At 37.5% G+C, this 15,137-nt stretch overlaps 1 protein-coding gene across 1 annotated transcript in view; it reads right to left on the bottom strand.

The window, feature by feature from the left end:
- The window catches only part of LOC107697613 (transcription factor COE3), a 109,363-nt gene that overhangs the window by 26,661 nt on the left and 67,565 nt on the right, over positions 1–15,137 (bottom strand). Inside the window, exons 7-10 of the mRNA XM_016498408.1 lie at positions 6,513–6,594; positions 6,314–6,431; positions 5,036–5,169; positions 4,260–4,386 (exon numbers count right to left, since the gene is read on the bottom strand). Coding sequence (XP_016353894.1) covers positions 4,260–4,386; positions 5,036–5,169; positions 6,314–6,431; positions 6,513–6,594 — 461 coding nt within the window. The remainder of the gene's footprint in view (positions 1–4,259; positions 4,387–5,035; positions 5,170–6,313; positions 6,432–6,512; positions 6,595–15,137) is intronic.

Raw genomic sequence — 15,137 nt, 5'->3', positions numbered from 1 at the left:
TGTATTTGTGCTCCACAGAAAAAGAATGTCATACAGGTTTATATAGAGTAGCTCTTGACTGTGCTGAGAAACGTCCTCTTAACTGTTTGTGTTTATTTAGTTAACCAACATATTCATTATGGAACTGTAGGACATGGTAGGAATGAATATATATATATATATATATATATATTAGGGATGAACTAATATTTTGGCTACCGAAGAAGACAAAAAAAAAATTATAATTTTTTTGTTTTCGACCGAAAGTAAAAAAAGTAGAAAATTTTATCAGAAACCGTTATTTCAAAATAATTAAAAGAATCATTTTATAAAATAAAAATATTTATATTACCCAAAATTCTGTTTTTGTGTCTTTATCCAGTACTTTAAATTATTATATTATTAAAAATAATTAGACAATTTAATTAAATTAGTTTAAAAATATATATATTTACAAATAATTACAATTTAAAATAATCATTTTCAGTTTCCATTTTGGCCAATAATTTTTGAGTACATTTTCATTTTTGGGTGAACTATTCCTTTAACAGTAACTCAATATAATCTGAAGTAAGCTCTAGAAAGCTTTACAGTACATTCACTTCTTGCAATTGTATAATGTATATACTTGTGCACTTAGAGCCACCAAAAACATATACACCCCACCTTCCTAATCCTTTGGGACTGTGCCAGCCTACTGCACAACCCCATGACAGTCATTAGCTTCACAAAACAACCCCTTTTCTATAATTTACGCTTAAACAAACCAAAATAAGGTACTGGGAAGAGCTTGAGCAGGTGGTCAGGGAGGAAGTTCATCCAGCCCCTGCCCATTTTGTAACCCAGCACCCTGTTTAAGCAACACTGAGTCTTTTAAACAAAAGGCCTCACCCAGCAAAGATGCTACAGCTCTTGTTTGCAATGCCAAAGCCTGTCAGCCTGGAAGGCATCAGGCATGTTCTGACAGGCACGCTGGTGCCCAGGAGAACAGCACTCTTCATATTAACAGTCCCGCACCTCCAGTATCCTCTCAGCCTCTGTTTCTAGGATATTGTGCAATTGCTTGGAATGCATGCAGCACCGCTAAGGGAATATAAGCCCTCCCCTTTCAGGAAATGGAGAGGATGTTTCAGATACAAGTTTTATTTCTGCTGGATATTCTTGACTGAGGCAATCAAATAAAATGTTATACCCAAAAGGCCAAGTCAAATGCCGACTTTTTGATGCCCCAAATACAGCTCGAACACTTACAAACCAGAGGCACGATTTTCTGTCATTCAGCTGTATCATACTGAATACATTACTTCTGGTCACATGTATTATTATTATGATTATAATGACGGAGGCAGTAAGTTACAGGCGATTGGGAAGGTTGTGTTAGCGTAGGCTGGATCCATGCCGCCAGTCTCAGAGCTTGTAATGTATAGATCAATGTGGCCGTAGGGGAAAGAGGATCAATGGCTGTTGAGTTATTGCAGTATTTGGCTACTGATTTTAGAGAGCTGTGTTTTCCCAGGAAAGTCAATACCCTTAGGCTCTTCACACTCATCTTGCCCTCCTTCCTCTAACCCAGCACCTGGGGAGTCTTAACCCCCTGAGAGACAGAGAGAGACAAGAGCTGGTGGACTGAAGGACTTAATGATGCATGCAGGCAGAAAGGAGAACTAACAGAATAAGAGTGAAGATCTCTCCGAAGGGAGAGCAGCAGAGAACAGAGTAAATGTGAGAAAGCAACAGAGCCGTAATAGTTATTAGGTACCAGCTGCAACACTGAAAGTGAGAATGGACTTAAATTTCAGCTAATTTAACAAGATGTCCTAACTAGCCCAAGCCACACGTGAAATGCTTTCGGGAAATTTGGACAGAGCCAGACATTTCCCTGTAGTGCTAAGAATGGTAAAGCCACAGCCAGCAGGTGCAGAGCAGACTTGTGTGATATTCAAAACAGAACTGAGAAAGCCTTTTAATTTACAATTCAATAACAGAATTTCAGTTGAATTTGAACTGAGGTAGCAAACAGGATGCAGAATTGGGATTCAAATGTGAATTTAAGGAAATACAATTAATATGAACAGAAATTGAAATGAACTGCAATAAGTATCGTTTTTAAATCACGCAACATAAATATATATAATATAGAAATATATGCCTTTATATATGAAATTATAAAGCTGTACATTATTTAATTTATAGTTCATATTTTTATTTTAATATAAACAATATATAAATAATAGTAAATATTTCAGTTATTTAAAAAAAAAATTAATTATTTTTTTTTTATTAAAATTTTATGGATTTATTTGAATTTCTATGAATTGAAAGTAAATTCATTTTCCTGTCATTCCAATTCAAATTCCAATATAACATTCTGTAGTAGGGCATAATCAATTTAAATAAAAATTCCATGCAACAAAATTTTAACTGGTAAATTGAACTGAATTCTGAATTTCACTAAGCCACGGTAGAATATCTATCTAACAGCCCCAGAAGCTTCAGTTTGAAGACTGTGAGATCACTTCCTGTGATGGCAGTGTTAACGGCAGTGATATCGAAGACATGCTTTGAACACTGCTGCTCTTGCTTTCCACTCCAGTAAAGATAAGACAGTCAACCTACAATCAGTAGAATGGGCACATTGACCGTTTTTGATGCATTTCTGGGGTCCATTACTGCTAATGAAAGGCAGATAAAAGGAATATGATAAAAAATAATGTGTCTGCACAGAGATGCCAGTTTCCTTCGCCAATGTACGTATCCCCCTCCCAATCCCTACGGCCTGAACTCTTAATTTCTGATGACCTAAATGTATCTCTTTTCCTTCGCCAATGTACGTATCCCCCTCCCAATCCCTACGGCCTGAACTCTTAATTTCTGATGACCTAAATGTATCTCTTTCAAAATATTCAAACTGGCTTGTGTTCATCTGGAAGTGTCTGACGATAAGAAGTGAGCTTTTTTCAAGCTGGAATGCAGTGTAAAGTTGAGCTCACTGGGGCTTATGGGAAGTCTCTGGTGGGAAAGACATCACTGAGGTTAGATGCACTCTCATTCCTCTTCAGTTATACGCAGTCTGCCTATTCAGTATTTAAAAGCCTGCTTCATTTCACATTCATGAATATCACACATCTCTGGCACAGTAAATAAGTTGCTGGATGTACGTCAGTGAATCCACAAACTAAAATATGAATGCGTGAATCTAATTTGCAACCTAAAAAGAAAATTATTTTGAGAAATAGAAAGATTAGGCATAGTCTCCAAACTGTATTCTTATTGGAATTGCTATATTTTTTTAAAAAGTATGTATATATGTCAATATTAATAATGATATATTTAATAAAAAAGATCAAGTAAATATTTGTATACAATATTTCATAATAATAGTTAATTTTTTTTAGTATTGTAATTTTTTATTATAAACAAATAAACTTAATTTTTGAGGAATTCTTTGTCCTCTATCTTCTATGACCTTTCATTTATTTTTGTCTATGTGTTCTGATTCAGAGATATTCTACAGGTCCTGTTTCATTCATCCTAACAATTTGCAACACGCTTTCTTCGCACTGAGAATATTCTTTTGAACTTTAAGAAAAATTCAAGTTATTCACAATGCAGGATTCATAAAAGCGATGTGGCGTACAGCTGTCAGTCAAATCATCTTGTCTGTCCGAGCAGACATTAGCATTGCAAAGGAACGGTCGAAGGTAAGACAGGGCAGTCCTCTCCATTGTAAAGTTGTCTCTTTTTGTTGCTTACACGGCAAATGCATCTGAATGAGAGGTGCTTTGAACAAAGAACGTGGGAAATACACTGAGATAAAGCTGATGTATAACAGAAAGCCTGAACACAGGCCTCTTTTTCTTTCTCTTTTATGACTGTCGCTGTGACATTTTCTTATCACACCAAACAGTCCTAGATCTGACCTTTCGCCTGCTTTGACTGGCATCTGGATTATTCTGATGGAATAATCGGTGTATGAAAAGCATCGATTTGACTAAATGATACTCGTCTTGCCCACTGGACACAAGAGAATGGACATCAACCAAAAGTACAGACAAGACGTTAGTCAGAAATGACCTGCTAACAGTATGCCATCATGGGAAACCGTCTTTACGGACTGCAAATAATACAAGGCCCAATATTTTAAGCTAACAAAGGCAGGGCACTTGATAAAATGGACAAAGAAGACATGCAAAGATCGACCTCCGAGAAAGATGACAGAAACTTATTCTGATGCTGGAGATGGTGGTAAGGACTCCAGACAGTTGCAAAGTGTTGTATACCTGTGTAGACGAAGCGTCCCGGAGCTCCTTTGCAGAACTGCTTGGACTTATAGGAGAGTGTGACCTCCACGACCCCAGGGATGTGTCTAGGGGGTGTCTGCACCCGGATAGCATGAGGTGTGATGAGCTAGAAGCCATCAGAGCACACGTTCAGTGGTCAGCACTCAATACACAAGCACTGACTCCAATGTTAACACAGTTAATGCTGAAGCTAAAGAGTGATTCATTACTTAAAGGGCACAGTTATGGGTTTTAGCCATATACTGTAATAGGACCTGTTATGTTATGGTGTCTTGTTGTTTGTCTCTGAAACGGTCTCTCTTTTTTTTTTCTTTGTAACATTAAACAGTAAACTAAAGAGCATTCAAGTTATTTAAGCACATTTGATTTATCCAAACCATAGATATGGCACTGTATTCTTTTGAAGAAATATTTTAAAGATAATAAATAAATATTTAAACAATAATTATTTGTAATGTTTTTATTAAACTAAAATAATTTGGTTCTTTAAAAATAAAATAACATATAAAATAAATTAACATACAATCACAAAAGGTTTGGCTCTTTTAAAGTAAAAGAGAATTTTTAAAGTAAAAAATCATTTTAATTAAAACATTAAATAATAATAAATCTTTTAAAAATAAATAAATATTTAAACAATAATTATTTTAATATTACAAATTTACCTTGTATTTGTAAAATAATTTGGCTCTTTAAAATAAAAAAATATAATAATATAATATAAATAAAATATATAATATTATTAAAACTCTTACCTCACTCCAAACTAACATTGTGCCGAAGACCACTTGTAATCCGTCAAAGAAGTTGTCCCCAATGATGATGACGGTGGCCCCCCCAGTCGTCCATCCTTCACTGGGACTGATGGCCTTTATGCATGGAGTGGCTGCTTCGGAAAACAAGATCACAACACAAGCACTGAGTTAGAGCGGGTCAGTGTCAACGTTCATGCAACTTTTGGGAAACATTATCGTTAAACTAATTGCCATTTACCAGTGTTTTACTCTACTCTCCACATACCTTCAATGCAAATGAAAAAAAAAACTGAAAAACAGGAAGTCTGATGACTGTAAAAGCTCATTTGATTTTTTCTTTGGTGTCTGTGCATCACTCAGCTCAATAAAACCATTACGTTTTTTTTAGCGTAAATTCGTCTTTGAGCAGGCGGTATGGAGACAGACAGGCTGACTGAATGACTGGCCCAGTCTCCACTGGCAATGGATGGGAATTGATTGGTCACCGCTTGGCGAGCTAACAGGCAAACCGAGGGGCTCTTGGTGCAACTTCAGACCACATTACTGCATGTAGTGTTGTATACCAGCAGCCACTTTCTTTGAACAGCATCATGGGAATGCAAATTTCCCAAACTTTGTCTCGAAATCACTTCTGATTGGTTTTGAATGTTCTCTTTGTTGTGCAAGTGAACATCTCTGGAAACAGGGAATTTTGATACCTGTGAAAATGAATAGATGAAAGTAAACAACTGCTGGGTGTGATTTGCATTCACCTGTTGGGGTGTAATGGAACAGCTGTTCTCTTTTACAATATCTGCATGGGTATTCTAGTGTGTTCAAGATGAAAGCCTGCCCATCTCCCACATTGCACTGCCATCAGTGACTTCCTCTTCATGTTTTAGTCTTTGGAGAATTACAGAAGAGTCTTACTAAAAGTAGAGCAGCGACTTTCCTTTTCCTCGATTGGGACACAGGAGTGCCGGTGATTCCACAGTGACAGTTTTCACACAAAACAGTCACGGAGCTAATCACACAATTTCCCACATGCAGGAACTGTTCTGAGTTCAGCTGGGAGGTGATGTTCTACGCAAACTTTCAGCATTTTATATCAAAGTGACATTACCCAGTGCAGCCCCTTCAGACAGTCAGATTACCTGTACTCTAGGTGAGGAAGTAGAAAGTAGCACTAACAAGTTTGACTTTTTTCTTCACTATAATAAATGTGGTTTGAATGTCAAACTTATGCTATCGTTCATCACAGAAAGCAAAATGTGTTTATTTTTGTGAAATTTAACTTACCTTCAGATGGGTCCAGGCGTCGCGCCCTCCTCCCATGTTTGGAGTTGTTGTGGACAAACATGTTATCTGACACGGCAAGGACATGGCCATCCACGTTCACTGTGGTGGACACCACCACCTACGGAGACACCAAAATATCCTTACTCCCTGTTTGTGTGCATGTAAAACAACATTTTTGTCTGTACATGTGCATTCTCACCTGAAATCGCCTCATGTCTCTGGGATTCCCTGCATTTTTCAAACAGTTCTGATTACACTTGAGAAAGAATTTCAGGAAAAATCTGTAAAAGAAAGAGAAGCATTTTTAAGTGACTCGAACACAACGAAAACACTCAAGGACAACAGCTTCCATATATAAACAGCCGCCAATGAGTGATTTAGCCCACTTTCGAAGCCGGCTCAGAGAAGACACTCTGTGTAGATGTATGATATGCAGTTAGAGTTGAGGTTTGATTTTTCTTCCTTTATATCGAAGACCAACTCTAGCTTTGTTGATTTACTCGTATTTTTACCTCAGCCTGGCGCTATTGATCGGGAATGGATATCAATGAAGATGAGCCATAATAGCCTCCACTGCTAGAGGTGGGCTACAGTACGAAATGGATTGCAGTCTTAATGCATTTCCCCTGGCTGGTAATCTCTATGCATTCATCTCCAGGACCATAAGCCCCACTATTTTGATGGAGTGCTTTCCTTTTAATTGCCACATTATCACAATAATAATCCGGGCAGTTAACAACCAGCAAGGTCACAGACAGCCATGTCACATTAACCACAGGATAACCTCCGCCACTGCTACCCCACGGAGCGCACAGAGAGAATGATGCTGGGAGAAAAAACAGCGAGAGAAGCACCGTCTGCTATATAAATGGCCGGCATCTGCAGATGCCATTGATTTCTCCCTAATAAGACAGTAACAATATCTTTAAAAACACACGGTGCTAACTCAAGGGATTTTTTTAGAACCTCACTTTACCGCATGATATAATCACCATATATACTTTAACCCCATCAGCGCTCTTACGGAGAGAGATAGGAAAGAGAGAAATCCAGCGAGAAACACAGAGAGAAAGGGAGAAAGCCTGCTCTCTTTAGCTAGTATCGACTGATACTTGATCTGGGTTGCTCTGCTGGCTGCTAATGCCCTTTATGGCCATGGAATACAATAATATGGGGAACCCATCCCTGAGCTCCATTCATATGATATTGGAGTCCTTGGAAGGAGAGATATGGATCAATAAGGATTGAATTAAAACACAGCAGGAGACAAGGGCTGTAAGTGAAGCTCTTCTCAGATATTAGAGGAGTACTGTGTTTATACACCACCCCAGTCACCATCTGAAAGTAGAGAATCAAGCCTGAATTGTGGGCTGAAACCCGTCCCGCTTTGGCGGTTCTGGAATGGCAGAGCATTCAGAGTGGCGAAACACAGGGAACAGAGAGAGAGAGAGAGAGAGAGAAAGAGATGAGGGCGTGGAGGGGGAGAGAGAAGCACGTGATGGGAGAGTCTCGTAGGTCTAGACTTCTCCATCTGCCACTGGGCAGGAGTTGACAGGGAATGTGAGATTCCAGGTCTCATCCTGGAAAAGCGGCAGCATTTCAAAGCAGGTCGGCTCCCTTCGGATCGAGGCAGGACTAGCCCAGTGTTTGGAAGTGAGCGGGATGAGGGGGGAAGAGCTGCTTTTAGATGACAAGGCTTGGGGTGGAATGGAGATCTCAGACAGGAAAACGGGGGCGAGTGGAAAGACACAAGCAGGGCAGATTCTGAAACAGTCCAGTGTAACCAGCAGACTTTAAAGGAATATTCTGGGTTAAATGCAATTTACTCAACAGCAAGTTTGACCTGCTGTTCATAACCACATAAAATATTTAGACTAAAATCAAACAGAAATGCTTTATGGGCCAGTTTTTCTATGCTCAACCTATAGATGTTGCAATTCTCAAATGTATTATATTGCAAAGCTTAAAGGGATAGTTCACCTTCAGTTGCTGGTCCCCATTGACTTCCATAGTATGGAAAAAAAAACACAAATGCAAGTCAGTGGGGACCAGCAACTGAAGGTGAAAAATTAATTAATGTCTTTGTACTGTGTAATAAACAAAATTCAGTAAACATGTCAATTAAAACATACTGAATATTATAATTATATATATACTGTATGTATATATATATATATATATATATATGCATAATGCATAATGCATATAAGCGTTATAGCGGCCATCAGGCTATTAAAAAAAAAACTTCTCCTTGCTAATTAGCACAGAATGACAGAATAAAAGCAAAAAAAATTGTTTTGAATCATATATACAATAATCATATCATATCATTGTCACTTTCAGAAATACAGAGCGTTTTCATTTCCAAGTGAGGATAAATATCATCCTGAAGTCCCCTCGAGGCCTTTGCAATGACTGATATTGTACCTGTGATAGAAAGACCCCAGTATGAAATGGACAGACAGCTATAGGAAAAGACAGAATGACAGAACAGGCACAATTGAGGTGTGGACAGAGAAAGACAGAGAAGGGAAAGACTAACTCTCCCTCCCCATCTAAAACTTATTAAAACAACATAAATAATTAATGACCTTCTAGAGCCAGGGCTAGGTTATTAGTCTCAGTGTTTCTTTTTCTCCATCCTTCTCTCTGTCTCTCTCTCTTTCTGCTCTTAAAAAAGTGGGTAAAGATAATGAGGGAGTTGGCAACTCTGTTGTAAGCCGTCACCTCATTACGCTGGCCTGCAATCAATTACAGGGGGATGTGTGGCCCTGTCAGTCCCTAATGTGCCTCCAACTCCGAGTCAGGAATTACTGCTGGTCTACAGCACCCTCTCCACTTCTCTCTCTCCATCTCTCTGTCTCTAACTCGAGGGACTGGCAAGGAAGGGGCTCTGGGGCCGAAAAGAGACCAGAAGGGCTGGTAAAGTAGAAGCTGTGAAGGCCAGGTCTCTCACCTGTGGCTCTGAGAAAAACCCTACGGCAGCCCCTCGTCTAGACCTGACCTTAGCTGTGTGAGACCAAATGAGTGTTTACAACTCTTCAATACTTGCAAAAAGGGAGTTTGGGTTGTTTTATGGGTGATGCTGGTGAACAAATGGTATGTTTGGTATGTTTTAGTTGCTCTGATGGACAAAACCTGAGAGCTTGTGTATAAAAAAAGAGCAAAATGTAAAATCTGGGCAAAATTATTATGGAATTAGTAGTCCCAGAAGAAAATTGTTACTCTTTCAAAGCTCAGGACACCTATTGGGGTTTGACTGAAGTATCAACTTTGTCTCTCCTAAAATTCCATCGGAGAAATAAAAATACATGATTAAAATGAAACAGTATGAGGTGTGAAATTGTTGTGGGTAGTACAGCTCAGATAATCTGGTTTCTGAAGCATTGATGAGTTCATATGGAGATTTCAAACTTTTTATTGCAGACTTTGGTGTCTTAGCAAATCTGAGCACAGTTTGAGATACTGTTGAGATCTTTTCAGAAACACTAGAGGAGACACATGAGAGTTTACTAGTGCCACTGGAGAAAAATCTGATAAAGTGGAGATTACCATTCAATATTCTTGGTATATATTAAAAACTGCGATATTAAAAAGATGTCATTATTTTGAAGAATGTATTAACTGTTTTAACCTGTAGTCATATAACCAATGTCATTTTGGACCCCACTGACTTTCATAATACAATATGGGCAAAAAAAAACTATTATCTATTAAACTATTTTTCACACTATTAAGCTATTTTTCAAAATATCTTCTTTTGTGTTCCGCAGAAGAAAGTCAAACAAGTTTGAAGATGAGTAAATGTTTTGGAGGTGCACTATCCCCTCAAAGAGCTTTTTCTCCACACTGACAAATATTTGGTATAAGATTTACTTTGAAACAATTTTCACCCAGAAATTGCTAGTAACTTTCACAATTACAAAGAAATGACAAGTAACACATTGAATTAAACGTAAAATTACATATATACATATATAAATACATACACATACACACACAAAAGTCCTCATGTGATGTGTGAAAAAGAGCATCTCTTGTCTGCTCACCCATCATCTCACACACACATACACACACATCCCTGGAGTCTCTCACTTATTACATTAGGCAAGAAGAAGAAGAAGAAAAAAAATCAATATTTCAGCAGAGGTATTTTTAAAAGCTGCCATGGCTCCAATTCTCGGCCACTATTTGCTGTGAGCGCTCGTTGCTTTCTATGAAAAGATGCTCTTTCTTTGGGACGCTTAAGCTGGATGCCGATCGCTCTCATAGGCTCTACATTAGATTAGCATGCTGCTTTCTGTCCCGTTCACAGGTCTCTCAACACACTGACTGATATCCATTTATCTCACTGTATCGGAAAAGGTAGAATCAAAGCACAAGCATTTGACTGCATTTGCTCTTTCTAGCCATCTGAATAGCCTGGTTATAGCTAACGGTGTGTGTAATTATTTTAAAGCTATATAATAGAATTTCTGGCAATAATTTAGTGCAGTCCAATAATTTATTTTTTGTATAATAGCAAAAAGAATATTCCGGAAGCGAACCAGAGGTTATAATATAATTTTACCGACTTTGTCCTGAATTCAGAATCATTTTAGTTAATGAGGACAGGATTATATTAACAATAAAGGTGTACAAAAAAGGCAAGGTGTGGATATGTGCATAAGAGAGAGAGAGAGAGAGAGAGAGATTGGGGCCCTCCTTTGCTCTCCTACACGTCATCAATTATTCACTAGCCAAGATGGCAATTACAGGACCGTGTACAATCAGACTAAATATTTAATAAGGCACTCAAACAGTCTCTAGAACGGATCTTTGTCTCTCTCTCCTCAGTCTCATCCTTTACACTGTATCTACCGTCCGCTCCCCTGGCCTCTTACCTTTGTTATGAGTACAAAAACAGTTTATACAGCTCACAGACTCTTGCACATATTAAAGATGAGCATCTCTAGTGCACTTCATTTGAATGAAGTCAAGTCACCTTTATTTATATAGCGCTTTATACAATACTGATTGCGTCAAAGCAGCTTTACAGTGTCAAACAGGAAAATAGTTTGTCGAATAGGAAATATATATGGTATGCATCTGGGAAGTTTGTAAAACATAGAGGGAACATTAGGGAATTTATGTGGATTTTTAAGAATAGGAAAATTAACTGCCTGTTGAAAGGTAGATTAAAGAGATAGTTCACCCAGAAATCAAAATTATGTCATCATTTACACACTCGCATTCCATTTTTTTTTTCTGTGTAAGACAAAGACATTCTGAAGAACTGTTTTTGTCTGTTTAATGAAGGTCAGTGGGATCAACACATTAACTTGTTTTGCAAATCAGCATATTAGACTGATTTCTGAAGGATCACATGACTCTGCAATAATGGCTGCTGAAAATTCAGTTTTGCCATTGCAGGAATAAATTATTTTGATTCAATCATGTTTGAAATATAATACAATGGAACAGTTATTTTAAATTGTATGAATATTCCAAAATATTACTGTTTTTACTGTATTTTTAAGCAAATACATTTCTGAGCATAAAAGAAAAACAGCACAAACACTTATGTGCCAAACTTTTATGCTTAGGTTGAGAGTGTGTTCAAATCCCTAACTCTTAAATAATAGTAATACTAATACAGCTGAAATAGGATTACTATAATGTAGGCTAACAATCTTTTTTTTTTTTTTTTTGCTTCCTGTTTTACATTAAATTCTCAATCTCATAACAAAGTGCTGAATTGCTAGAGACGAGGATGGGAAAATGAATCCATGACTGCACCATCTGCACTCTGGGAAAATGTGAAAGAAGAAGGTACAGACAGAGAGATAGGAATTTAGAAGATCCTGCAAAAACCACGATGGTGGGATGCTTGTTTGGATCAGTGAACAGTGCTTTTGTGTCTGTTTGTACTTAACAGATGAAGATGAAGCAACTCAAATCCCACTCACACAATCGCTCCTCCCTTGTGATCAGATTTCCTCAAGACCCTTCTATTAATTATTTTGGCCTCTGTTGCCATGGCAAAGTACATATTTGTACCTCCAATCGAAATCAATCCATGACATAATGCCGTAAAGAGAGAGCGCGTAAAAAATGTGAGCGCGGCTGACCTCACAACGGAGGAAAGGATCAGAAATTACTGCAAACTGCACTTCCTGAACAGAACACAGTCACTTATTACACCCATAAAACGAAACCCCAGAAACCTGCCACACTTTCACACGGCCCATTACGTGAACAGAAACCACATTTCCTTGTGAAGTCTGAATCATTATACTCAGCGCAATAAATAGTATATTTTATGAAACAACATACTCCTTAATTGACTGTCAATTGTCAAAAGTGACTTTGTACAGACTGCAGGGAACCAGAAGTAGATGTTACAGATGATTTGGTCACCATCTGATGCCCCAGTTAGCCTTGTGGGAAGTACAGGGTGAATGTGTTAGGATAATATTTGCTCTACATGGAGATCAAACCATTAGACTTGACAGTAGATCAGCAGGGGAGACGGCACACTCTGAGAACAATGTGTCGATGTGTGAGAGACCTGGTTTACACTGAGAAATCAAATTACTAATGGGTTCTCAACTAATGAGATTCTCCAAACTCTTATTTTGGGTATAATGCCACTTTTTAAAATAGTGAAAGAAGAGGAAAAAGGAAATTGGTGAGAGAGAGAGCGAGAGCGAGAGAGAGAGAGAGAGAGAGAGAGAGAGAGAGAGAGAGAGTCCAACAGAACGCACTTTCATATATAATGAAAACTTGACCACCGGGTAAAGATCATTCATCGTGTCTGATCTCCTACAAAATAATAATAACATATAATATATTGTTATTTATGAGGACAGGCTATGATTTTTATTTTATAAATATATATAAATAATATAATAACATAGCCTATAAACACACACACACACACATTATATTAATATTAATTATATTAATATTATATTAATTATTATATTAATATAATAATGGACTTTATAATAATGGACTTTATTCATTTACTAAGTGCAAAATGGTTTTACCAAAAAAAAGTACGCTAGTACATTATTTTAGAGTGTATTATTGGATAAGGAAGGAAATTAATGAGATATTATTATTTGTAGAGTTGTTAAAATTGAAAGAATTTTTACACTTCATTACTCTTGCTTGTTCGAGCTTCTCTTTTTTTGCCTTTTGGGGATAAAGAAGCAACATTTCCTGTTTTGCTGGGCATTTCATGTAGCTGTCAGTAGATGCAAAGACCTAGTTTCCCCTCATAAATGTGTGTGTGTGTGTGTGTGTGTGTGTGTGTGTGTGTGTGTAACCTATGTGTATTATATTTATATTTTATATTTATTTTGTATTTTATATTTACATTTAAAATTAATTATTAATTAATTAATATTATTATCTGTAATATATAATTAAAAAATATATAATTGCAAATCAGGCAAATATATGATAATAAGGTAAACTCACAGATCCAACAGACTCCTCATCCTCCTCATCCTTCCCTGAGTCAAGAACTATAGTGGAAGGTCTGTAAGCAGTATATCAACTTCCCGAATCCCGTTATAACACTGTCTTCCATCTCAACCACCACGGTTAACAGCCTGTCCAGTCAATCTAGCCAAAGAAGGAAGAGGCGATGGAGGAAAAGAAAAGAAAACAAAGAAAATCCCTCTTTGATGTGTGTAGGCTGACAGCTCTGTCCAGGCCCCACAGTGTTGAAATCAAGCTGTCACTCTTCCACCATGGAAATAGAGGAATTGTGCGCTCAGATTTAAATACCGCCTATAATAGCTTCCCATCTATCAGGTCTGCTGGCCGGTTATTCTTAGACACATACATTAGCCCTTGGCCCAGATAGGAATGTCACCAGATTAAACATCCAATTTGTTAACCGGGCCAGGCCAGGGGTGCTGCTTCTTGACAGAACTTACAAACAAGCCCAAATGGCCCCATTTTTCACCCACAGGCCTGCTGGATTTTTCTACTCAGACAGAGGGAACCACTACGGATGGGGAGGGAGAGAGGGAGGAAGCGTGGAAGGATTTTTTGTGTGGGTGGAAAGACGAGGAGAAATGGTAGGTGTTTTCTGAGGCCACTTAATCTCAGGAAGGCCAATAAAGACAAAAAAGTTTTTGTCATGCAGTATTAATTTCGGGAATATTCCCTCATTAAAGCACAGCCAGAGGCGGACAGTAACTAAGTACATTTACTTGAGTATTGTACTTAAGTACACTTTTTGAGTATCTGTACTTTACTTGAGTATTATTTTTTCTGGAAACTTATTACTTTAACTTCATTACATTTGAAAGACAAATATTGTACTTTTCATTCCACTACATTTCCATCAAGATCCTCGAAGTAGAAAGTCGTTAGCAGCTTTGAAAGTCAATGGGTGATTTTTTTCTTCTCTAAAACGTGACTTTCTTTTATCAGACAGTTTATCAGTAATCACTCTTGGGGCTACATGAAGTGATTTCCCAGCATTTTTTGAGCACTGACCAGTTCCAAATGTGATATTTATTTACAACAATTCAATAATAAGAAGTTAATATTGTGGTTTATATTAGACACAATATTGTATGATTTTGCGAAATTGTGTAAGTGAAAATATTACCTTTAAAGCCACAGAAGAACTGTTGTGCGTCTCCTAATAAAACACAAAAGGTGTTTGACTGAAGCAGCACTGCACAGACCATTCTGTGTATGACATCAAAGTACAGCGAGAGCGATTAGACAGCATTTTTTTAAATTGTTGTTTTGATGTCAAATAAGCCTTGCTGTTTTGCATTTTTGTTAAAGCAGTGTTGCTGTTGTAAAATTATAC

Source organism: Sinocyclocheilus anshuiensis, unplaced genomic scaffold (assembly GCF_001515605.1).
Source record: "Sinocyclocheilus anshuiensis isolate Anshui unplaced genomic scaffold, SAMN03320099.WGS_v1.1 scaffold1364, whole genome shotgun sequence".
Taxonomy (NCBI): domain Eukaryota; kingdom Metazoa; phylum Chordata; class Actinopteri; order Cypriniformes; family Cyprinidae; genus Sinocyclocheilus; species Sinocyclocheilus anshuiensis.
This window is presented reverse-complemented; position numbering and strand designations above follow the sequence as displayed.